This window comes from Hemiscyllium ocellatum, chromosome 31, assembly GCF_020745735.1.
Source record: "Hemiscyllium ocellatum isolate sHemOce1 chromosome 31, sHemOce1.pat.X.cur, whole genome shotgun sequence".
Taxonomy (NCBI): domain Eukaryota; kingdom Metazoa; phylum Chordata; class Chondrichthyes; order Orectolobiformes; family Hemiscylliidae; genus Hemiscyllium; species Hemiscyllium ocellatum.
The window spans coordinates 13,803,092-13,830,176 of NC_083431.1; the positions used below are offsets into that span (position 1 = coordinate 13,803,092).

The 27,085-nt window shown below is 37.4% G+C and overlaps 1 protein-coding gene across 2 annotated transcripts in view; it reads left to right on the forward strand.

The window, feature by feature from the left end:
* The window catches only part of nlk2 (nemo-like kinase, type 2), a 154,826-nt gene that overhangs the window by 95,288 nt on the left and 32,453 nt on the right, over nucleotides 1-27,085 (forward strand). For both annotated transcript variants that reach the window (XM_060848089.1, XM_060848090.1), the window contains exons 3-5: nucleotides 1,118-1,173; nucleotides 12,034-12,140; nucleotides 20,022-20,107. In XM_060848089.1, the coding sequence (XP_060704072.1) occupies nucleotides 1,118-1,173; nucleotides 12,034-12,140; nucleotides 20,022-20,107 (249 nt within the window). The remainder of the gene's footprint in view (nucleotides 1-1,117; nucleotides 1,174-12,033; nucleotides 12,141-20,021; nucleotides 20,108-27,085) is intronic.

Below are 27,085 nucleotides of genomic sequence, written 5' to 3' on the forward strand. Positions count from 1 at the left end.
TTTATTTGTATGTAACCATATTGTTCTAACTTAAGCTTGTCAGATTTAAAAGTGAAGCTTGAGTTTTGTAAGCTTTTTTGACATGACTTAGCATCTGCCATGCTTAACTGTTTATAATTGGATCTACCAAATTTTTACCACCTATAATTTCAGCATCTAAGAGACCATTTATCTTTTATTTTTATTCACTTGTTGAGAAACCTTCAGGTTCCCAAATATAGTCAGTTTGCAAAATATTAAAATAAAGACCAAAAAAGTGTGTTCTTTATTAATTACAGTTGCCATCACAATTGGTCCGTTTGTCCTATGTTAAACATGCACCACAAAAGAAAACTGAAGTCCGATGTGTAGTGTGCAGCAAGCACAACACCGGGTCCAATTGTGGTGCCCCTGTAAGTCGGTGCTTTATCTGGTTTGGAGAATATTTTGACAAAAATTGCTAATTCACAAAATACTGGATGGTAGCTACTACCTATGAAAACTGGAGTTAGAAAATTTTTTCTTGATTTTCTCAGCCTACTTTCTGAATTTTGGGGCTACCATTTGAAAAAGAAGCCTTTTAAAAACTATTCTCTCAAACTCATTTTAATAGTGGAGGCTGTCATGTAGTAACAGTATCACCAGTATTTGGACTTGCACAGAAACAGAATTCATCAATATCAACTCTTGATTAAAAAAGGCCACAACACAAACATGAATTTCTTTGACATAGCTATGTAAATTGGCATAGGCAGTAGACATAAGTTAACAATAAAACTTTTTCAAAATTACAGACACAATTCTGTACAAAAAAGCTATTATCCTAAACGCATCTTCCAAATACAAAGGAGGTCACAGCTAATGTGTTAGCACTGATCTGGTAGCAATTGCTTTCGCTTGATAATTTTAATTCTTTGATTCAATTTAATTTCTTCTCTAGATGAGTGTTTCTGAAAAACTAAGGATTGAACCAGAGTCCTTTTAGCCTGTCTAGGACTAAAATTGTGATTCATCTTTAATCTTTCATGAATTAAATGGTCCAGATTTTGCAATCAGAAGAGCAGAACCACTTATACCTTTTAGATTTTTGGTATTGTTCATTTAATGAACACTAATTTCATTTTCTGTTTTGTTTCAGGTGCTTTCTGCGCTTGATATACTCCAACCTCCACACATTGACTACTTTGAAGAAATGTATCCTACCATTCAAATTTAATATATGTTAAACTGCTGTAAGTCTTTTAGATAGTTGTCATAAATATAGCTAGAATTTTATTGGAAAACGTTTCTTGAAGACTGAAGTTTTCTATTTGAGTGCCATAATATCACTTGCTGATGACTATATTGTTTCATAATTAATACCAGCAGTGAGAAGAAGCCAAAAGACTTGATAAACTAATAATTTCCACTTGTGCTGTTAATCACATTTGTGAACACCTTGGATTGTAGTTAATACTTTATGCAGAGGCAGCTAACCAAATATGTTTTGGTGGGGCAGCGTATCTGGTATATATTTTAGCCTTTAACATCTTATCCAATTTAGAAAAGTTTTGGTTACAAAACAAATGAGTTCAAAATGTTCAACTCCAGAAAGAGAATTTCTCCCTGGATATGGGTACTTAAAGTATATTATCTGGAGTTTAACAAGCCCACCTAACCTCTTAATGTGTACTAATCTTCTGATTTTCATAGGCATGTCTTCCGATATTGATTTTTGTATGATGTTGTAACATTCCAATGATTTTACCACTTAAATGCCAGAAATATATAATCATCATTGTTTAAAGTTGAGATCATTCCTTATGAGAAGGAATTGTGGCAAGTTTTATAAAAAATGAGCTTTGAGAATTGTGAAATGTAAAACTCAGCTGCAAAATAGCGATGGCAATTTAAGATGCCAAAGTATATGATCAGTGAGATTACGGCATGCATTGTTCCTTTTAAAATGGAGGTATGATGTAATTAATTTTTATAATTAATTACTTGGTATGTGTTGGCTATATTTCGAACAATGTCTGTGTGGCAAACATGCAGTTTATAATTGTGAAGAATGTTTTGGTTCCTTCCCCATTCCACCCTCTGACTACTGAAAATAAAATCAAATACTTCAGTACTTTTTTAAGAAGATAGTTGCTCATTTTGTGGTGCAATCTGTGTAGGGCGAAAGCAAACAGCAGAAAGTTTAATCAAAATGTAAAATAAACAATTACATGGATTGTTAGTGCTCATGTGACAGTGGTAGCATCCCTTTCTGTAGGCCAGAAGGCCTGGATTCAAAACAAACCTGTTTCAGAAATGGCTGGTTTAAAAAATCTGTAAAGTGTCATTCGTGTTCCACAAGTTATCACTATGCTGTTGGCAAAGCAGAGAATTTAAATTTCTTATGAATCTGGAATCATTCAGTATGAAGGACACTTTTATACTATGCATTGTCTGAACAAAATGTCACTAGTGAAGGCGTTCCACGCTGACCATTTTGCTGGTACAATTGACACTTGACCATCAAAATCACACAACAGGTTATAGTCCAACAGATTTATTTGGAAGCACTAGCTTTTGAAGTGCCACACATATGTAAATCTGGGATTTACATATGAAGGAACCGAAACTAACGATCATTCTAAAAGATGAAAGATTCGAGCTAAATTAATTTAATATTACATTCCATGACACTGCAATCCTGTTGCTATAAATTCTGTCGTATGGTTCTGCTCCACAACCACCTGAAGAAGAAGCAGCGCTTCAAAAGCCTTTGCTTCCATATAAATCTGTTGGACTGTAACCTGTTGTGATTTTTAACTTTGTCCACCCCAGTCCAGCACTGGCACCTCCAAATTAAAATCACAATGAGTTTGTTTGTTATCAAAATCCCAAAACGCTGTATATTGCAACTATTTTCACTCCCTTTGTGTGGCACAATAGACATCAAGGCTGAGTGCATTCAAATGGTGACTGTGGCAAATTAGTCTTGTATTCAGTTTTTCAATGTAATATTTATTGTAAACAAACTTTGAGATTTGGAACTGAAGAACTGAAGTTGGAAACAGGGCTTCCTATATATAAATGCAGCTATTAACACAATTTAGCCACTCAGCAGTGTTGCACTACTTCTGAGAAAAACAGTCTAGTCATATTTACACAGAGTTCTCATTATTTTTATCCTCTTCTTTCACCTACCTATTCAATCTAGTCTTAAACGAAGAGGAAAGACTGAAATACTTAGATGCTTAAGGTGGCTGTTTCCTGGAAACTCCAACATGTGAACTAACACAATGTAAAGCACTATCTGAAGCTTCTACCTTCTGGAACCAGAGTCAGTTTTGAGGAAGTCACTGGGGTCAAAGTTGACTCCTTCTCCCCACAGATACTGCCAGACTGGAGTTACTCCAATTTGTTTTTGTGTGGTTTATCAACATTTGACACTTTTTAACATTGAAAACATTCATTATGCTGTGCCTGTGTAAATAACTGGTATTACACCTGTTACAATCGATTCATAAAATCTACTTATGGATTGCATTTTAAGATATAACTTAGTTTGCTGAATTGCTGGTGGGTAGTTAACATTATTTGGGCTATTTAGAAGAATAGAAGATAATGAAAGTTTTGGGGAACCAGGAAGAATGGAATGTGGAGAGGAAGTAAGCACTGAGGAAAGGTGGGAACTTAAATTGGCAGTGTTAATGCAATTGTGTGAAGAGAAATGTTGGGGTATGATACAAGGGATGGCAAATGCAACTGGAGGATTATTACAAATTACAGGAAGTAAAGTTTACCAGTGAGGAAAACAGCAGAGGCTGTTGTGGTCTAGAGTCTTGTGTACAGAGCTCAGAGTTTGAAGAGGAGGGCTGAAAGCATGCTTATTTGTGTAGCAGTAGGAGAGCATATATTGCCATTCACTTGGATGCTGTGCCCTTTACTTCCATCCTTTTTAATTTTTAATGGGATGTGAATCACGGGAAGGCCAATGTTTGTTGCCCATCCTCAATTGTCCTTCATGCACACTGCAAAACTACTGCAGTCCATTTGGTGTTGGTGGTATACTCCATGTCCTATTGAATGCAGTGTCATATTTTAACCCCAGGGACAAGGAAGAGCAACAATGCATTTTCAAGTCAGAATGGTATATGCATTGTCTTCCCTGTATCCGATTCTTTTATCCTTGGCAGAGGTCATGGTTTTTGTAGGTACTGTAGCATCTGCCTTGGTAATTTGCTGTTGTGAAATGGAGCATTTGTTGCCATGGTTTGCCAGTAGTGGGGGGAGAGTGTGTTTAAATTGATGGTTTTGTTTGAGAAATGATGTCTCACTAACTTGAGGTTTTTGAAGAAGTGACAAAAAGTGATTGAAGGCATAGTAGTATGAACTTCAGCAAAACATTCAACAATGTTTGGCATGATGAACTATTTAGTGATTCCTACATTTTTCTGTCACAGGCGAACTTGGAATTTTGTTTTTTTTTTGTCCTAACGTTAATAAATACTTTTGAATAATTGAAGCCTAAACACATTCTTAAGGGATACCAACAGTAACCTCTAATCCATGATCTCTCACTAGAGCCATAAGGCTGCTGTAATGTCCTGTTAAGTCAGTTTACCTTCACTTTCAACAGCTTTAACTTTAGACTAACTTTAACTTTAGTCATTCATGAGGGACTTTATTAAGTGCTCCCTTAAAGACCATGTAAATAGCATTCACACACTACATTTCCTTGTCTTCTATTTTAATCATAAAATTCAGTCAGGCTTGACTGACATTTTACAAATCCACCATCCTCTAATCAAAATATTTTCAAGATGTTCAGGTAACAATCCTTTAATTGTTTGCCCTAAGCAGTTTCCTAGCAAAGAATATTAGGTTAGCTGGTGTAAAATACTCCTTGCTTCCTCTCCTGGCACTAACAGTGGATAAACTGAGTTTCTGAAGGCCCTCAAAAATGATGGTATTGTCACATTGTAAATACTTGTGCTTTGTGTTCATTTTTTTAAAAAGAAAGTTGGGTCTTGAGTATAAATCATTAATGCTGCCTGTACACAAGATGATTCATGTCTGTTTTGAGAAGAGAAGTGTCAAAGAAAGCTCGAACAAGGTTAATCTCTCAGGATCTGAGAGAGGATCAGCACAAGACACAGGTTAACTGTGCAGTAATCCAATTGGAAGCTCATACTTAGATTGAAAATACCAAATTAGTGAGTTGAAACAAGGAAGAATCTGAGGAAGGGCATTTCCTGGTAGAATTTCAAAGTCAATTCTGTGATTAAAAGTTCCCGAGCTGATTTGATCTATTTGTCATATGGACTGAGATAGTTAAAAGTATTGTTTTGTGTGTAATCCAGGCAAATCATAATATAAGTACCTTATGGTAATAGAACAGAATGTAAAATATAGTATTAAGTGGAATAAACTGAAAAAGGAAAGTAAAAGTAAGAAAAAGTCAACTCGAAGATGGTTTTCAGTTAATTGTGCTTTTAGTGTGTTCTTAAAGTCAAAAAGTCTTAATATGAAATCTTTCAAGACTGGGGGCTTGTTTTTAAGGTTAGAGGAGAAAGATTTAAAAAAGACAGGCAGTTTTTTAAAAAGTGGTTTGTGTGAGAAATGAATGTCCGGGTCAGTGGTGGATGAGGGTACAGTTACAATGTTTAAAAGACATTTGGATAAGTACATGAATAAAGTTTTTGAAGGGATATGGTCTAAGCGCAGGTAGGGGTAGAGTGGGCATGTGGTCAGCATGGACTGATTAGACATGAATCTGTTTCCATCTTGTATGACTCTATAACACTGCCAGTATGCTGACATGGGCACCAATTTGTTGAATCTCTTTTACTGTGATTTTTATAATGTGTTCTAGCAAACAATAATGGTACTGTAACTTCACACAACTGCACAATGTTTTTGAAAGTAAATACTTGCGATTTTGTAGACCAGAGGTCTCAAGGTGTTTATGACACTTTTAGAGTCATAGAGTTGTATAGCACGGAAACAGACCCTTCGGTCCAACTTGTCCAAAGACCTAATGATTTGTTGTGCCTGAGGCCATACGCTAGGTAGTAGATACTTACTGTTGGTGCGAACAATTTGCCATTACCAAGGTAAATTTTTCAGTCAATAGCAATTGTTGCTTCTAATGTTTCGACCCTTTAAGTGGTTCTATATGCATTCATATTTGAATGCTTGTGACCACTGACCTTCCAGAGAATAGATTTCCCATCGGCAATTCAAACACTATTGTTGATGTTTACTTGCAATCTGAAGTTCAGCTATTTGCTACTTTAAATTAGGTTTCAAATTAGTTGGCCAATACTTAAGAATTTTAACTCTGTCAAGTGCCATCTCTGAAACATTCATTTTGAGTCCAATCGCAGCAAAAAAAGTGGCAGATAAATTTTCTGTTTCAACCATTGTTGGAAGAAATCGAGCCCATTTCCAGATTGTATTTTATTGACACAGAATGGTGTGCTAGATTTTAAAGTACAAGATATAATCTCAAATTGCTTAATAGTTTGTGTTTAATATTGATGACTAGATATTGAAAGATTGCTTACTAGGGAAAGCACATGGCCCAGAGAATAGTAGGATTGTTTGGTAGATCCCAAACTAGATTACTGAAAATTGAGGGGAGTATCTAAAAATGTCCAGTAGGAAGTATGGATAAATGAGTACAACAAAAACCCAATGTCTAGATTAGAGTGGTGCTGGAAAAGCACAGCAGGTCAGGCAGCATCCGAGGGGCAGCAAAATCGATGTTTTGGGCAAAAGCCCTTCATCAGGAATAAAGGATCCAATGTCTGCTAACATTTCATTATTGAAGGTAAACCATTGTGCACAGATTGTAATTTTTTTTTGGGGGTGGGGGGGTGGTGAGGAGACACCTTTTCTCTTAGTTGTTCGAAGTATTAACTTGAAATTGTTAATACGATTCAGAAATTGACCAAAATAAACAGCTATATGCAGACGCTTGAACTTGACACTGGAATACAATAGATCAAGTGAACATTTGACATTAAAGTAGAAAATTGGTAACTTGAATGTTTGAAGCAATGATCTTTGTTCCTATTTATTTGCAAGTTTTTAAATGCATTTTAATATGTTGTAACTTTCTACCTGCTAGCTTTTATTCTCTCTTCCCTCTACTCCCCCTTTACAGTACTACAGGTCACTGTTGAGAGGTGAGTAGGCAACCTGCTCCAATACTTGGCAGATACCACTGGCAGCTGTTAGATCATTATGACATGGCTTGTCTGTTTTCTTTTCTCATCCTTGGCAATGGGAAAGAGACTTTGGTACAAGGAGCCTGAATTTATCAACAGCTGATGGCAAGCAAAAAATACGCACATGTTGCGGTAGTTTTGTTGGTGCCCTATTTCTAAAATGCATTGTGGGAATATCAGTTGGTGTTTTACGTGGAGTTTTTGAGGTCCCTTGTTTTTGCAATTTGCAATAGTTGATTGTCTTCAAAAGTAAGCTATATTAAACTAATTTACTTCACAATTAAAATTGCATACATTAATTATAGCTCTTTTGTATTGTACTATGCTAATACAGTTGAATTGCACAGCTGAGGACAAATCAAATGCAAGTTAAAATGCATTGTATTGTAGAAGGAGAATTTGTGTACAAATGGATGTCATACTTGGTTCAGTGGTTAGCATTGCTGCCTCACAGCGCCAGGGAGCCGGATTCGATTCCCATCTCTGATGACTGTGGAGTTTGAACATTCTCCCTGTGTCTGCATGGGTTTCCTCTGGGTGCTCCAGTTTCCTCCCACAGTCCAAAGATGTACAGGTCAGGTGAATTGGCATTGCTAAATTGCCCACAGTGTTAGGTGCATTAGTCAGAGGGAAATGGATGGGTCTGGATGGGTTATTCTTCGGAGGGTCAGTATAGGCTTGTTGGGCCAAATTACCTGTTTCCACTTTGTAGAGAATCTAATCTTAAAAAAATAGTATATTTGATACGCAAGTTTTCAAATAAATATTGACACCTAGAGGCACTAATAGCCTTGTTGGCATTTGTGTATCTATTTAAAAAAGACGGTTTGAACTATAAACTCAAAACTATCTTGAATAAAATAGGCATGAAGCCCCTAGAAGCCGAGTGTTAGACTTTCACAAATTCTTATTGAAATCAAATGTGTACAAATCTAACTATTTCATTCCCAACAACCCCACCGGCCTGGCAAACAAGTCTCATTCCTGATGAATGGGGTTTATGCCCAAAATATCGATTTTCCTCCTTGGATGCTGCCTGACCTTTTGTTTTTCCAGCACCCCCTCTCTACTCCGATCTGCAGTCCTCATTTTCTCCGTGTACAAATATTATCTTAAACATGGATTAGTAACTAACTAAAAGCAGAGGAGCATAAATAAACATAATGGAGTATGTAGATATTAATTCATGGTGCTTAGCAAGTGTCACTGCAACTGTTTAAATTCAACTTCATTAATATCAGCCCCACACCTGTTCCTCGGGCAGTCTTTGAGAGATCAACAAAAAGAATCTAAAGACAATGATTACAAGTTTGTAGCTTTTCATCCTGGACTCATTAGGATATTTTGGTTCCTAAATGAACTTTGGTAGAGGTCTTGCCAGAGAAAGTGTGCACCAGATTGATAGTTTACTGCCAGGCTTTGTTTAAATTTTCAACCAAGCAAGTTGACTCTGGCAAAAGCATTGCTTTGAGAATTGATGGCTATCACTATCTTGTGTTCCACAGATGCAGTATGTGACTCTGTTCTTGCTGTCTGCAAAGAATAGGGATTGGTGTATAAAAACATGTAGCTTCCAATATACACGGTTGCACCAAGTTGCATACCCAACTGACAATCCTAAATTTGTTGTCAGTTTGTTCTTTGCACAGTCTGAATTATCCAGCAAACGGTGTCCAATTGGGAATTCCGTCTAGCGTTGCAAAACTCTCACTGTTTCCAAGCATGGGCAGATTGCATATTGTCAGTACCTTTTTGCAAAGCACTGAAGAAATGTGCTGTTGATACAATATAGTACAGTAATCTTTGATACATGATAGAGATGAACAGCATGAAGCAGGGAGTTTTGTGGTGTTCAAACGTTTGAGACATGAGTTACCCTAACAGCCAATTTAATGTTCCATTCATTGAAAATGGATTGTACCTGTATAATTGTGTCAAAAACTGAGACATTAGTCATTAAACCACCAAGAAAAAGCCTGACTCTTTTTAGGTACATGCAATTATTTTTATTAGTTTGTGTACATTGAAAAAGTTCACTTCAATCTGATGGAAAGTTTTACTGACAATAACTGCCCCTTTTGGAAAATTTTAAGCGAAGGTTCCTTTGCTCACACGTTAAAGGAGTACTTGAACAGTGTTTAAAAATTACCAAAAATATCTATTAAATATTGCTTTGTATGTATTTGTTTAAATTAAATTTTAACCTAAAATAAGTTGTGCAGTTTTGAGGCTTTTAAATGCGTTTGAAATGTGAGTGCATTAATCTGCAATACAAAAAGAAGATCTGTTTAAAATGTTGAAAACCAACATCAGGCCTAGCCAGTCTCATTATTAAACTATAGAAGTTTTTTTTAGAGAAAAGGATCCTGTCAAACACCATCTGCTCATGGCTAGTGAATTCAAGCACGAAGTTGGAAGCCAACCCTGGCTCTTATCCCAACTTTCTGACTTTCATTAAATTATCCAGCGGTATATGTAGACACCTTGAATCTCATGTCAAGAGTTTGTTAGTGTGTAGTAGTTTCATCATCACACCATGGGTAGTGCAAGTGTCTTTCAGCCTTAATTTAAGTATTGTCATGACAGTTAGTTGGAGGATCATTGATATTATATGCTAAGCGTGGAAATTTTTAAAACTTTGAATCTGTGGCAAAGAAAATTTAACAGTTGTTTGAGATTCTCATTTCATGCTTTTTAAAAATTGCTAGATGAATGCCTTAAGATTTGAACATTTTGAAATTATTCCAATGTATAAGTTTCAAAAATGTGACTTGCTAAATTCAGTACATGTTGCAAAGGTTTCTACCTGGGTATGCTTGTAACAATTATGAGCAGACATGCTAAATTCACAGATCAATTTGTGAACTTGATCAACTGGGCTGCAATGCTTATGAGTTTGCCTTGTAATCAAGTTATGCATTTGGAATGTACAGCAGCGTGAAAGGTAAACTTTATTCTGTGATAATGCATATGTGAGGCTGTGTGGATAACCTCATGGAGCTGTGAACTAGAAAAAGCACATCCCTCAGAACAATTAGCTTTGACAGCAAGCGTTAGCCATGGCTGCTTACTATTTTAGTTACTGAGCCATAAAAAAACCATGTCATGGTGAGCTTGGTTTGGAAGACCATTTGTTGCAAAAAAACGGTCCAGTAGCATTGGTAAAATCAGATTATCCAGAATTATAAAGGTGACTTCTGAACATAGGAAGCTACAGAACTAATAGTTGGTATTACAATTTTTCACTTTTTTTTGTCATGTTTTATAACAACTTAGTTTAAAAATAAGTTAAAATCAGATTAGCAAATAATCAACTCTACAGCAGCATTGAGATTTACTGTTCTGCCAGTTACTTCATTTATGAAGTAAAAACAAATGGCTTCTGTTTTGAAGTTGGCATTTAAAATACACTCTATAATGAGGCTTCATTTTGGATGTTGTGATAAATACAAGTGTAAAAGGGTCTTTTATGCAATTTAAATGCAACTTTGGACAAATGGCTGCCTCCTTGTACTACCAATTCTGTGAAATAATTTATATTTTGAGTTATTCATTACTTGTTTTTCTTTTAGCCCGAAAGTTGACTCTTTAAACAGAATTTTCACATTCCTTGCTTGGACATTGACTCATTCAATATGAGCTTGTTTCAAATTGACATGTCACACACTAGCTAAATTATATGATCACTTGTTTCAAAAGTATTTCCCCTTTTCTCAGCAGCTGTCCATTTAAAACAAAAATAATTAAAAACTGGTGGAACTATTGTCTTCGGATAAATATTTTTGCTTCGATCAGAATTTAAACCTGTTGAGTAATGTCACCTTTTGAATTCTACAGAGCTGCTTTAAAATGCAGTTTTCTGCTGTTGATTTTTTTTCTCCAAATGTCTATTTGCAAATAGAAGTATTTCTATAAGCAGGAAAGTTTGGCAATGTGCTGATGTTTCTGTTATATTTTTTGAATCAAAGGATTCTAATTAAATCTGGATTCCATTGAAGATTCTCCAAATAATAAATGATTTTAATTTGTTTTATAAATCCTGGTTGCCTTGGGATATGATGTATGTTAATTTTCTTTGAGTTTAGGACTTCATGTGCGAATATAATTTTTAATGACTTTCCATTTACTCTTTATGCCAACCTAAAAATGAATATTAAAGTTATCTACCATAAAAGACGATAAACTCATTTCCATTTCAGCTGACATCCACATGCACACCTTCCCATAAGAATCCCCAGTTTGCTTATTTTAATTAACTTTGCTGAAAGAACTGACCAGAGATGGAGAATCCCACTTGGAACCTCTGTAAGCTGATTGGAACATCGGGTGTGCATTTAACTATTGAACTTTTAAGAACTAGCAGTTTTTTTTCCAAAATGTTGTATTAAAATACAATAAAATTAGAGATTTTATCTAAATTGTCTTTTTGGAGAATTGTGAGGAAAATTATTAAATCCAAACCCATGCTGCGGTTAAGCAAAATGAATAATCAGTGAGATTGCTGGTATAACTAAAGGAAGTTTTCCCACTTATTAGCCTCGTTTCATAAGATTAAAACTTCTGAGGATTTAAAAGATATTTTGATGTAAATATTTATCAATATTAACTATTCTGTAAGTCAGAATTAAACTGAAAACAGACTATTGTAACATCTTGTGCTTCATATTATATTTATTGCTGCAAAGCGCATTGAAATATTTTGATGTCAAAAGTGCTGTCTTTATTCCAACTTGGTCTGCTAAACTTTGATCTCTAGTAATAGTAACTAAAGTGCTCAAATTGCAACTACAATGGGATTGATTTATGCAACTAGTGTTTTCTCCTTGACTTTCTTTCCCCTCCTCAGCTATGTTGTCACAGAGCTAATGCAAAGTGACCTTCACAAGATCATCGTGTCTCCACAACCATTGAGTTCAGATCATGTCAAAGTTTTCCTGTACCAGATTTTGAGAGGTGGGTAAAACATTCAGTACCACGTAAAACTTATATCAGAATTTATCCTCATTGTAAAACTTAATATTACGTATGTAGTAACCCATGTGGAAGTGTTGACCTTCCTACCTGATTCAAAAAGTTTGTGGTTCAAGATCCAGTCCAGCACTTCAGCACAATCCAGGTGGATATTCCAGTTCAGAGCCAAGGGAGTACTGCACTGTTCGTCTTTTTAGATGAGGTAATCTTTCCATTCTTTGGGGATTTCTGTCTGGTTCTGGATATAGGTTTGCTCACTGAGCTGGAAGGTTTATTTTCAGACGTTTTGCCACCATACTCGGTAGCATCTTCAGTCAGCCTCCGGACAAAGGCTTCATCTGGAGGTTGACTGAAGATGTTACCTAATATGGTGACGAAACTCTGAAAATGAACTTTACACCGCAGCAAACAAACCTACATCCAGAACCTCAATCTGAGCTACAAATCTTCTCAAAACTTGCTAAGTTCTGCCTGGTGTTGTGGCCCATTTTTATTCATCAGCCGATATCACTAATATTATCTGTTCGTCTATATTGCTTTGTGGTATCTTGCTGTGTACAAATTCGCTGCTGTGTAATCATATATTATATTCAAAATATTGTCACTTTTAATGTAAGTGTTTGAGGACATTGTGGGGTTGTTGGATGCAGTATATAAATGGATTTTAACTTTTAGTATTTCCAGTGCTGGAATAATTGGAATATCACTAGAATCATGATACCATTGGAGAAAATTGGAAAATCCGTAATGGTGCAGTGCACATCTCAGCTGTTATGGTGCAGGACATGTTTCTATATGCTATATGTTATCTTGTGGTGAAGTGTTACTATGCCATCTTTAGTAATGTTGACAAAGACCAAAGATAATACTTGTCTGGTGGAGGAATGCAATCCAAGAAATCCAAATAGAGAGTTAGGGAGTGAAGAAATAAATTACTATCTGGTTTCTCTCTCTAACATAGTTCTGTTTAGAGAATGAGGTCCAGGGCACCCCTCTACTTGTATATATTGTACATATTTGAAGATTGAATTCTTTATGTTGGAGTAATTGTACGTAGGAGTAATTTGCATAAGTTCATATATGTGCAATGTCGGAACTGTTATGTTTCCACTACTGGATTCTGACATGTGCTAAAATCATTCATGATAATCGCATCTGAGATCAGTTAGTTTTTCCAACCAAAAGCAGCACATGCTGGTCATTTAAGCTTTTTTTGGCAAAGCTGTAACTAGTGGTCTAAGACACCTTGAGCAGGAAGACATTGCAGCTTTCTGTTAAAGAGAAAAAATCTAAAAAAAAAAGTAGGAAAGAAAAAATGCAAGTTGATATGAGGGATTGCAGTTGAAGTAAGGCTTTAAGGGACCTTTTGAAGGTTGGAAAGACTGGAAATGGGGAGCTCTTATTCTAAAACACTGTTTTAGTTATGGTTTAGATTTGGGAAATGACTCCATAAGTCCCAAATCTAATCCCACTTTTCTTGAAACTCTGAATCCCTCCAGTCAGGTTTCTGCCCTGCCAAGGCACTGAAACAACTCTGACAAGTAACATCCTATGTAACTGTAACAAAGATAATGTTACTCTGCTGTCCTCTTTGGCCAGTGTGAAGGCCTTGACACTTAGGGTCATAGTCATAGAGATGTACAGCATGGAAACAGACCCTTCGGTCCAACCCGTCCATGCGGACCAGATATCCCAACCCAACCTAGTCCCATCTGCCAACACCCGGCCCATATCCCTCCAAACCCTTCCTATTCATATACCCATCCAAATGCCTCTTAAATGTTGCATTTGTACCAGCCTCCACCACTTCCTCTGGCAGCTCATTTCATACACATATCGCCCTCTGTGTGAAAACGTTGCCCTGTAGATCTCTTTTAAATCTTTTCCCCCTTAACCCTAAACCTAGGCCCTCTAGTTCTGGGATTCCCTGATCCCAGGGAATTGACTTTGTCTGTCTATTTATCCTATCCATCCTATCCATGCCCCTCATAATTTTGTAAACCTCTATAAGGTCACCCCTCAGCCTCTAATACTTCAGGCAAAACAGCCCCAACCTGTTCAGCCTCTCCCTATAGCTCAAATCCTCCAACCCTGGCAACATCCTTGTAAATCTTTTCTGAACCTTTTCAAGTTTCACAACCTCTTTCCAATAGGAAGGAGACCAGAATGGCATGCAATATTCCAACAGTAGTCTAACCAATGTTGCAGCTTTACAGAACATGACCTCCCAACTCCTGTACTGAATACTCTGATCAATAAAGGAAAGCATGCCAAACGCCTTCTGCATTATCCTATCTACCTGCGATTCCACTTTCAAGGAGCTATGAACCTGCACACCAAGGTCTCTTTGTTCAGCAACACTCCCTTGGACCTTGTCATTTAGTGTCTAAGTCCTGTTAAGATTTCCTTTCCCAAAATGCAGCACTTCACATTTATCTGAATTAAACTCCATCAGCCATATCTCAGCCCATTGGCCCATCTGGTCAAGATCCTGTTGTAATCTGAGGTATCCTTCTTCACTGTCCACTACATCTCCAATTTTGGTGTCATCTGCAAGCTTACTAACTGTACCTCTTATGATTGCATCCAATTCATTTATGTAAATGCCAAAAAGTAGAGGACCCAGCACAGATCCTTGTGGCACTCCACTGGTCACAGGCCTCCAGTCTGAAAATAAACCCTCCACCACCACCCTCCGTCTTCTACCTGTGAGCCAGTTCTGTATCCAAATGTCTAGTTCTCCCTGTATCCATGAGATCTAACCTTGCTAATCGGTCCCCATGGGATACCTTGTCGAACACCTTACTGAAGTCCATATAGACCACATCTACCACTCTATTCTCATCAATCCTCTTTTTGTTACTTTCTCAAAAAACTCAATCACATTTGTGAGACATGATTTCCCACGCACAGTCATGTTGACCATCCCTAATCAGTCCTTGTCTTTCCAAATACATGTACATCTTGGCCCTCAGGATTCCTTCCAACAACTTGCCCACCACTGATGTCAAGGTCACTGGTCTATAGTTCACTGCCTTGTCCTTACCACCCTTCTTAAACAGTGGCACCACGTTAGTCTTCTGGTACGTCACCTGTGACTATCGATGATACAAATATCTCAGCAAGTGGCCCAGCAATCACTTCCTTAGCTTCTGAGAGTTCTAGGGTACGCCTGATCAGGTCCTGGGGATTTATCCACCTTTACCCGTTTCAAGACATCCAGCACTTCCTCCTCTGTAGTATGATTAGACTATCCTCTTCTACTGCCACCTTTGGCATGCATGTGGCTGGGACTGTGCTCATGTTCTGTTCTGTTTTCTAATCATAAGGAGAGAATTGCTTACAATAGGTTCTCTTCTAATTCCCATACTGCTATCTCTGATATTGCCCCAAATATCTCTCCCTGGCCCCCTTTTTATGTGTGCTGCCCCTCAGTGACATAAGCCAAAGACAAGGATTAGTTTTCACATGTATATTGATGACACTTGGCTCTACCTCACTATCACTCTTTTTAATTGGACTGTTATCAGCTTGGTTATCTGACATCCAGTATTGGTTGGCTATTCAGTTATGTATTGGAAAGACTGAAGACATTTTCAGACCTCATCCCAACCTCCCTTTTCTTAGATACTGACTCTGTTGTAAGGGAGACAAATGGAGATTAAGCCTCTTTGTAGCCTTGGTGCCACGCTTTGAATCCTAGATGAGATTCTGATCTTTTGCACCATCAAAAGCTACCTGATTTTCCCCTCCATAGTGTTGTTTAACTTAACCTGTTTTATCTGATGCTACTGAAGCTCATGTTCATTAAGTTGTTATTCCAGACTTGATTATTTGAACATTCAGCAAGCATCTCTTATTCTAATCTCCATAAACTTGCTGACTTTTATGTTGCTTGAACAGAGCCAAAATGTTAGAGTTTGAGTCGTACAGCACTTTGACCCAATTCATCCGTGCCTCCAAGTTTCCTAAACTGAACTAGTCCCATATGACTGATACCTCTCCAAACCTTTTCTTACCACGTCCCTGTCCAAATGTCTTTTAGATATTGTAATTATACCCACCTCTACCACTTCCTCTGGCAGCTTTGTCCGTATATACACCACCCTCTGTGAAAAAGTTGCCCCTTGGATCCCTTCTAATTCTTGCTCCCCCTCACCTTAAACCTATGCCTCGAGTTTTGGGCTTTCTGTCCTGGGGAAAATACTTACGACTCTCTAAGTTCACCCCTCAGCCTCCTGTGCCCCAACCTCTACTTATAAATCCAAATGTGGCCTTATCAATATTTTGTACAGCTGTAACATGATGTCCATACTCCTCTTCTGAAGAAGAGTCACTGGACATGTAATGTTAACTCTGCTTTCTCTTCACAGATGTTGCCAGATCTGCTGAGTTTTTCCCACAATTTCTATTTTGGTCCCAACTTGTGCACTGAACACTCTGAACAATTTGGCAAGCGTGCCAAACTCCACCTACATCACCCTTGTGTACCTGTGGCACTACTTTCAAGGAACAGTGTATCTGCACCACTAGAGGTTTGTGTTTAACAACACTCTCCCAGGGCCTTACCATTAACACTAAGTTCTGCCTTGTTTTGTCTGACCAAAATGCAACACCTTGCATTTATCTGAGTTAAATTCCACTTGACATTCCTCAGCCCACTGGCCCAGTTGATCAAAATCCCATTGTAGTTCTAGTTAACTTTCATTAGATATCACTAATTTTGGTGTCATCCACAAACTTATTAAACTAATTAAGTTTAGTCTTCCCTTGTTACCTGCCATGCTCTTGTCTGCCTTGTCTATTTAACTTGCTCACTTTAACTTCTGTACCAGCCTCAACCTTCTCTCTTGCCTTGCTACTGCCTAGGGTCCCCCCAAGACTATTTAAACCTTTCCAAGCAGCCCTAACAAATCTCCCTGTCAGGATATTAATTTCCCTCCAGTTTGGTTGCAACCCATCCCTTTTATACAAGTAACCTCCATCCCTGGAGAAAGTGAGGACGATACATGCTGGAGATCAGAGTCAAATGTGGGGTGCTGGAAAAGCACAGCAGATCAGGTAGCATCTGTGGAGCAGGCCAAACTACATTTCGGGCATAAGACCTTCATCACGAAGGGCTGACTCATCAATTTCTGATGACTGGCTTATACTCAGTGTCGATTCTCCTGTTTCTCAGATGCTGTCTGGCCTGCTGTTTTTCCAGCACCACACTCCTATCTCGCCTGTACCCCAGAAGAGATCCCAGTAATCCAAAAATCATCTGAATCCCTTCAACTCCTCAGCCATGCATTCATTTGCCCTATCCTCCTGTTCCTACTCTTTAGCACATGGCATCAGAAGTAATCCAAGGATATACTACCCTATAGGTCCTGCTTTTTAACCTCCTGCCTAACTCCCTATATTTAATGCAGGACCTCATCCCATTTTCTATCTATGTTATTGGTACCGATTTGTGCAATGACATCTGGTTGCTCACGCAGCCCTTTGAGAATTTGCTGCAATCATTCCAAGATATCTTTGATGCTGGCACCAGGAAGGCAACACACTGTCCTTGACTCTCACTCGCGACCGCAGAAATTCCTGCCTGTGCCCCTGACTAGAGAGTCCCCTAGCACAATTGCTCCCTTGGACTTTGCCATACCCTGTTTTACAGAACCAGTCATGATGCCAAAACCCTGACTGCTGCTGCTATTTTTCTCCTGAGAGATTATCCCCCCACACTTGCTGAATAGATCTAATCGGCAGCACCTCAACCATAAGTCAGCCCCTTGAAAAAACTGTACCTTGCTTTACTCCTTTAAGAAGCCACTTAGTAACTACCTCTTTGACCATACTTTTTTGTCATCCTTTTGTGGCTTGGTGTCATTCTTCATTTAACAATACCCCCTTCAGGTACCTTGAGAAATTCCATTTTATTACATAATTTAAGTAAAAATAAATGTATTTCCATTCCTTTAGCCAAACATGCATTTTTTGGATGCTAGGTGATTGCCACAATAAAACAAATTGATAGAGATTTGAAAGGAAGGATGAAAATGTATAGGTTGAGTCACTGGGGTCCTTTTGAGGTAATAGAGGTTAACTAATATAAGGTAATACTGATGTGACTTCAAAGCTAAGCTATGGATTATGGGTTATGGACGAGTTGAACTTAAGAGCTGAAGGATTAAGTGAGGACTCTACCTGCTAGGGATCAGTTGAAAAGTGTGGAGCTGGAAAAGCATAGCAGCTCAGGTAGCTTCCAAGGAGCAGGTGAGTTGACATTTTGGACATAAGCCTTTCATCGTTCCTGATGTCAACTCCCCTGCTTCTCTGATGTTGCCTGACTTGTGCTTTTCCAGCACCACACTTTTCGGCCTTGTTAAAAGCTGAAGTTTGGTGAGAACCAAGAAGAATGATATGATGGTTTGAACTTGAATTGCAACATCATTGGGTAAGGGGTAAGTTGCAAGTCGCAGGTGGCTAAATTTAGTATGATGATAGAATAATACCTCAAATGTGAGCACAAACTAGTGTTTATGGTCAAGTATTGTCCATGATCTATCTAGATTTAAATTAATTAAATCTACTGTGTCTTGCCATGTTGCATCAAAATATTGAAGTTCATATTAAAGAAAAATCTTAGATTTTTCAGCAACGACTAATGTAATCTTATAATACCACATGATTGTCCTCAGGCTGCATATTGAACAGCTTCACAATCTAGAACTGGTCTCCTGTCTTAGAATGTAAAAACTAACATTAGTCAATGTACTTTATCACTTTGAAACAAAATGTTGCATTTATGTAGTATGATCTGAGGATGTCCCAGGGCACTTTGGCACTTTGCAGCCAATGAAATATTTTTGAAGTGTAGTCAGTGATGTAATAGTTAGTTAGAAAGAGGTGGCCCACTTGTACACCACACATCACTGTAAACAGCAAATAATCAACATCAAAAAAGTGCTTATGGGATAATTGGCCAAGAGACTAGAGAGAAATCCCTAGTCCCCTTCAAGGTTGTTCCAAGGTATCTTTTGTATCCCAAGATGGTGGATAGAGCCTCCATTTAACATTTTGTTTGAAAGACTTGCCTTTGACAAGTACTGGAATGTCAACCTAGATTTTGCACTTAAGTTGGTAGAAGGCTGCATTAACTAGCCCCAGTGATGCATGGCTTTAAAGTCGCATGTGCACGTATAAATGGTGAGGGTGGATTTAGCCCAGGAAAGGAGAGGTCAGGAGCCAGGAACAGAGAAGGAGGCAGAGGGCCTGTGTTCTAATTGTCGAGACGCCCTACCCCCGCCCCATACTCTTGTGCTGTACTTGGCATCTTGGCTATTGGGCCCTCAGTCCCTCCTCACTCCGGGAACCCCATCACAGAAGAAGCTTGTGATGCATGTGCCCATCTCCTGTTGAGTCTGTCAAGAAATAGAATTTTAGTATGTACTCAGCGCTGTCAGTTCAAATCAGTAAATGGGCAACCAGTGAAGTACTTGGGTGTAGCTGCAAAATAAGGAAAAGTACTAACTAAGAATAAAATTGTAATGTGAATGTGACAGTATCACATTTCAAGACTAAGTTGTGAAGTTTAAAAAAAGAACTGAAGTCATCTGAAGTGAAACATGGTGGAAAATCACAGGCGGGTACAGGTAACTGAAAAAATAAGAAGCAGATCATATCTCAGGATACACTTGAAATGCTAACCTTTCTTTTCAAAACACTTGCAATTTTTTATGCCCCAGTGAAAGAAAGGAATATACTGTAGTGGCTTTTGTGACCTCAAGACCACTAGAGATTTTTTTAGGTGAATATAGTTTGACAAATGTTCAATTTTAAATACTTGTATAGTTTTAAATATTTAATTACTTTTAATCTTAGGGCTGAAGTATCTGCATTCAGCTGGCATTTTACACAGAGATATCAAACCAGGGAACCTGCTTGTGAACAGCAACTGTGTCCTTAAGGTTAGTTTTATCTACATTACTACAGTATTAACTAAAATTGTGCACCAGTAAGAGCTAATGAGCTAATAAAAGTAAGTGTTCGATTTGATTTATAGGGTGAAGTATATTCCTTTCTGTATGCCCAAATATTGCTGCTTAGTATAGAATTACTGATGCAGCTTTCAGTAAAATCAAGTAAGGCACAACATACTGGAACGATATTATAGCATGGTTAATACATAAAGCAAACCAAATAATTTAAGGTTACTGTAAGACATCACTGTAAATATCACTTATTGCAATATTTTTGTTTTACAAAAGAATGTTGCTTTTTAATTATCCCAGATTTTGAGGATCAGTACACAACTTCACAATTCATTTGGTAGTAATGTACAAATTAAGACATTAGTCTCCAAGGCATTTATTTCAATTACAAACTCTTAAATTGGCCAAAAATAATTGTTAGCTTGACTTGGAAAATCTCTTAGCACAAGTCCCCTCATGGATCAATGGATTGAGTGGAACCAAGATGATCCAGCTTTAGGCCTCAAATTAGCCTTTCTTGCTCTGTGAACCTACTTCAGTTGATCTTGGCCTCTTCAGGTAGGGAGGTCAACATTGGTACTGCCTTGTTGCTACTGCTCAGTAATCAATCTATGCTAATGTCTCTCAAGGCACGTCAAGACTGGAGCGAATAATAATTTTTTATTCTTGAGGGTGATTAGTACCATGCCTCGAAGGAGAAAATTGGAAAGGATACCTATTTTCCAATGGAGGAAGAAAGCTGTGATACGGATGCCTTTTAAAGTTTATTTTGTCAATGTTCTCCAACTTAGAGATAAAAATGGGTGATGAGCTGACTGTTATATGCTTTCCTGCTATAAATTACACTTGCATTAACTGGATCTCAACTTCAAGTACTATCCTAGCAGCACATCTACATGTAGTATAGATTCCAAACACAAGGAATCTAACATCTACAACATTGATCAAAGCCTCAACTCTGAACCTGTTTTGTTAAATACATTGCCTCATTATCGGATTAATTGACTATTTAAGTTGTCAGTTCTACATAAACTATATAAAAAGATGTAGAGAAGCAAAACTGCATGGAAATTCAGTGTAAATTCTTGATTAGTTCTAATGGATTTTACTTCCCAGAAATACTGGGATAGTGATACAGTAAAGGAGAGAAGTATTCTAAATTGAGTTCAGGGGAATTTTCTACAGAATATGCCGAGTCCAACAAGGAAGGAGACACTTGAATAAAGGCAAAATACTGCTGGTGCTGGAAATATGAATGCTGGAGAAACTGAGCAATTCTTGCAGTTTCTGTGGAGATATCAAAAAGATGCACTGTTGGACCTGGTTCTAGGAAATGTGATATACCAAGAAGATAGAATGTGTGGAGGAACAACTAGGGGACGTTATGATCATATATCATGACGTTTAGGATGACTGTCAAAGGATAATGGGCAATCTAGAGTAACAATAGTCAATTGGGAGAGAACCAGCTTCAATCGGGCAAGTACAGAGCTGGACTGAACAAATTGAGCTGAAGATTGGCAGCTAAAACTGTAGCTGAACGATGGACTACCTTCAAAAAAAGGAATTGTTTTGACACAGTTAAGGTATGTCCTCAAAAAGGAGAAGATGGCAAATAAATCCAGAGATTCTGGATGAAAAGTATAGAAATTGTTTTTGATGGGTATCAGCTAGAAAATCCAATTGAAAACAAAGCTGAATGCCAAAGTTCAGAAGTGGTCAAAAAACAAATGAGAAATAAGGATTGAGGAAAAAACTGGCAGCCAACAAAAAAAAAACTCAAGTCTTCTATGGGTGCTATGTAATAAGAATATAAAAAGGAAATAGGTTAATTAGATACCAAAAAAAGGATTTAATTATGGAAACAGGCTGTTTGGCTGAGATGTTCAATTAATCAATTAATACTTTTGTCATTTTGGCAATAACAGTTTGCAGTCATAAGGTTTCAAAACTTATGCAGTGGTGGTATTGCATAAACTCTATTTGAAATTGGCAAGGCACCAGCACCATGAAAAGCTGCCATAGTAAGTGGTGGAGGCATGTACAATTACAACATATAAAAATAATTTGGATGGGTATTTGAATAGCAAGGGGTTAGAGTGGGCCAAGTGCTAGCACATGGGACTTGGACAGATTAGGATATCTGGTCGGCATGGACTAAAGGGTCTGTTTCTGTATGACTCTGTGCATCCAATGATCTTTGAAAGAAGTGAGAATGGAATTTGTGGAGGCACTGGCCATTATCTTTGTCGTCTTTAGATTTGGGAAAGATGCTAAAGAACTGGAGACTTGCAAAATTTTTGCCCTCTTTCAAAAGACGCTTGAAAGAATGACTCCAGTACTTACAGGTCAGTCAGTCTAACTTCAGTGGTGGGAGAGTTTCTAGAGAAGTTTATTCAGGATTGAATAAAGTCACTTAGAAAAATGTGGGTTGGTTAGGAACAGCTGGTATGGACTACATAAGAGAAATATTCATTGACTAACTTGTCTGGAGGGCTGGTTGAATTAAGGGTTGATGAGAGAATGCTGTTGGGGTGATGCACATGGACTTTCAAAAGACATTATAGTGCCATGTAACAGATTTGTGAGCAAAGTTGTAGCTTATAGGATACAATGAACAGTAACAGTGATAAAGAATAACCGAGTAATAGAAAACAAAAGGTTAACGAATATTTTCAGATTACAGACCAGGTTTGTTTTTGTGGGGTTCCCTGGAGTCAGCCCCTCTTTTTTTCTTCTTGCCTAATGTTAGTGTTCTTGATGATGATGTACAGGAGACAGTTTCAAAGTTTGCCGATGATACAAAACTAGGAAGCATTGTAAACTGAGGAGGAGGAGAACGGTACAACTTCAAGTTGGAATGGGCAGATAAGTAGCAAATGGTGTGGTTCTAAAGGAAGTGCAGAAGCAGAGGAGTCTCTGTATGTATGTACATGAAGATGACTGGATAGGTGGAGTGTGTAAATTGATAAACAACACAGTACTCTTGACTTTGTTACTTGAGGCATAGAGCAAGGAGATGATGCTGAATTTGTATGAGTTAGTAATTGGACCTCAGATTGTTTACTGTGTATAGTTGTGAGCATCACACTTTAAGAATGTGTACAAATCAGGAAGTGTTCAGAAGAGCTTTATGACCATAGTTCTGGATGTAGGAAATTGCAGTTGCAAAGATAGTTTGGAGAAGTTGGGAAGCCTCTCTTTGCAAAGGAAAAAGCCAAAAAGAGACTTGACCCAGAGTCAGGATCAAGAACGAGAGAGTCAGTGACTTGTGAAAGAAGCTAATGCAATGTGCAAAATCTTTTCGTGAACTGAATTGATAGAGTTTGGAATGCAGCATCTGCCATTTGTGTTGGAGTTGGGTTCAGTCACATTCATGTGGTCATTAGATTGTTTCTATTCAAACAACTTTAATGCTGTGGCGGAAAAAGGTAGGAGATTTGTAATAAGGCATAATTCTCAATGAGAACCAGTGTGAACATGATGGACTGAACTGTTGCCTTCTGTACCAGTTCTGTGATATATCTCCAAGCAATCTCCAAAGCACAGGTAGGGTGGTAGAAAGAGAGAGGTAGGGAATGTAAAGAATGCTTAACGACTTGGCTGTAGCTATTTGGTCAAATATACGATAATAATAAGTAAGCTTTCTTAAAAAGTGGTTTAGAGTAAGTGACTATTAATTCTTTGATTTTAAAGTGAGAATTATTGATGTCAATCATCATGTAAAAATCTTTCCCCACAGATTACATGTGATGCAATTGAAAGGTAGTTGTTTACCCCTAAAGGATCAGCCATTCATAATTAGTTGGTTTTGGAGTTTGAAATCACCAAATTACACTAATTGTACATACGATGAAATTAGTTTTATTTTAATGGAGAAATGCCTGCTTTACATAAACTAAACATCTGTACAGCTGTTACTGGAAATTCAACACATGTTTAATGCAAAATAGATCTCAGATTGCATTTTTTGTATATTCACAGCAATTTGTTCCAGTTCATTTACGTGAGTTGGGATTGGTGGAATTGTTATAATGGACGTAAGCAGTCATAGATGTGGCAATGGGCTATTCTTTTCTGCTTTGAGGGTATGCAGCTTTGCATCATATCTACACAAGCTAGTTCTTTTTCAGATTGTGTACATTTCTTTTGAACTTGGGTTTGACCTTTGCTTTCATCCTTAATGGAGATTCAGTCAGTCTGATAAAGCAAACCCAAATATTGTGGATGCTAGAAATATGAAACAAAATGCTGGAAATACTTGGCAGATCAAGTGGCATCTGTGGAAAGAGAACATTACCTTGGATGTCATTTTCAAGATAATGGAGGAAGGTTAGAAGTGTTTTGAGTGTTACTTATACCATTGTACATCTTAGTTCCTTCAGTTGCCCCATTATTGTTCCCTTTAGATTTTGAACCTTGAAATCTGAAGTTTAATTTTTCCTGCACTCCTCCATATCAAATATCAAATTTTGTTCTCCTTTACCTGATCTTTCTCTTGTTCACATTCTATTACATTTCAAACTTTCCTTGGTTCTGATGAAAGGGCACAGATCTGAAACTTTTTTTTGTCTTTTCCACAGATGCGGCCTGAGTATTTACAGGATTTATTAAAATGCTTGTAACAAGATATTGAAAGTGTACACTGATCTACTTGAAGTTCATGCTGCAGTTCTTTCTAATCTGTCCAGTTTGGGAGCTGAAGTATAGTGTTAGATACAAAATTGATGATGGTAGAAAGGAAGCTTTTTCCACACTCAGTTTTGACACCAAGTCCTTGCTGAAATAACACTAGCGCTTTTTGAGAATCATGAGGTGCTGGTATTGGACTGGGGTGGACAAAGTTCAAAAGTCACAACACCAGGTTATAGTCCAGAAGGTTTATTTTAAGCACTGGCTTTCGAGGCATTGCTGCTTCATCAGGTGGGCAACCACCTTGATGAAGAGGCAGCGCCTCAAGCTATTGCTTCCAAATAAATCTGTTGGACTATAATCTGGTGTTGTGATTTTTAGCCTTTCGGGAAGTAATGAAAAATAAATTATTCTCCCAACCTTTCCCTCCATCCATCAGTTTGCTTTATTTCACAGTCAAAACATTTTTTCTTTCCTCTTGTCAGTCCCATCTCTCACCCACCACCACTATCCTGCATGGTCCAGTATTTTGCATTTTATGGTATAAAAGAGCATGTCCCACTGATCACATTAGGAGTGGCACAGAATTTCCTGCTACAGATGGCTCAGTATGTTTTCAAAGTAGGGCCAAATCTCAATGTCTCATCCTTCAACTGGAAACGCTTGGTCTTGATGTGTTTCACATTTGCCAGTAGCTGCCACTCTAAATTTCCTTCAGGATGTATTTATTTATGGAGCACTTGATTGCAAAGTATATAACTTTATGGTTTTGGAACAGACCAACTAAAATAAGTTTTGCTATCCATTCCTATAAACCTCCAAGATTTTCATTTCCTGTATTTAATGTTTATTGAAAAGGTTATCTGTGCTCACTTCTACGCATATAAACTTTATTTGTGCTGTCATATTTGGGTCTCACGTCTCCATTTCACCACTACTTTTTGCCATGTTTATAAAGGGACAGCCAATGTAAAATGATCATACTATGATTACCACTTCACATCACTGTCATCCTAATTTTCCATTTCCCAACTCCTTCATTTGTATTGTTGAGAAACACTGTTCCACTACTTTCAAAATGTTTATTTTATGATTTACTAAGGTGAAATAAAAATGCAGTATTATAAAGAAAAGAGAATGTTGGAATACATCTGCTTGCTTAGGTTCAGTTGTACTGCAAGCTTGTTTTATACAGAAATTATATTGTGCCTTGACTACTTGTGCAAAACACTCGTATTGCATTGTTTGATGTGTGCACAACATGTAGCATAATACAAAGGGAATCTTTGTGTTTAAATAGAGATTTCTCTAACAGTATAAATGAACTATCTTGAGAAAGCTATTTGCAAGACATCGTATGCTTTAAGCAATGCCTAAGGAGATGTCCATAAATTGAATTGGGCAAGCACATAGCAGAAATTATGAAATAATGAACAATGGTGTAATGTGACTTGAGAGAAATTTTGGTTTTAGGTTATTGATTTAAGTAATCATACTAATTTAGTGCTGTCAACGTGTAAAATAATTAGTACGGAAACAAATTGAGGGAGTGATTCAAGTGGAGCAGCACTGCAACAATTAAAGGTATAACTAGGGTTAGAGTGGATAAGTACAAACTATCAGTACAGCATGACCTGCAGTAAATGGCAAACCATCAGCATTAAGTAAGAATTGTATTGTTGCTATATAAGCATTGGTCAAACCTTGCGTATTGTGTCCATTTCTAACTGCCTAAGTTTATAAGTTACTGCCCTCGAGGATACCCCGATGAGCGACAAAGCCCATTTCTTGATATTTGGAGTTTAGATTTAAGGTCCTTTCTTTTGGGCCTGTGTTTCAGACTTCAAATTAAACATTCTTTTTGTTTATAAAGTAAAAAACAATTTTTTAGACAGGAATTTTATTGACAGTCTTTGAATGCTAGAAATCCCAAATTTAAATATTAGGTATAAGAAAGGAACATTGTCCATAAGAAGATGCAATTTGGGAAAGAGAATTGGTTAAAAGAGTGGAGTATGTAAATATAGTTACTTGATTTTTTTTAAAGAGATTTCTTCATTTTCGCTTAGTGCTCTTTTTTCTTATCCTTAAATTTAGGCATTGAATTTGTGACATGACGTTAGTCGATGATAAGTGACTACATTTAGAAGTTCTGCCTTTTCCTCTCCCTCTTAAAAACATTACCACTTCATATACTAAAGTGATACTTTATGCTCTGCAGTCTGTCATTTGATGGGAGAAGTTCAAGTTCCATGTAATTGCCAACATGTCACTATGTGACTCATTAATCTTGTGTGGGTATTACAAATGAAATTCATCTAC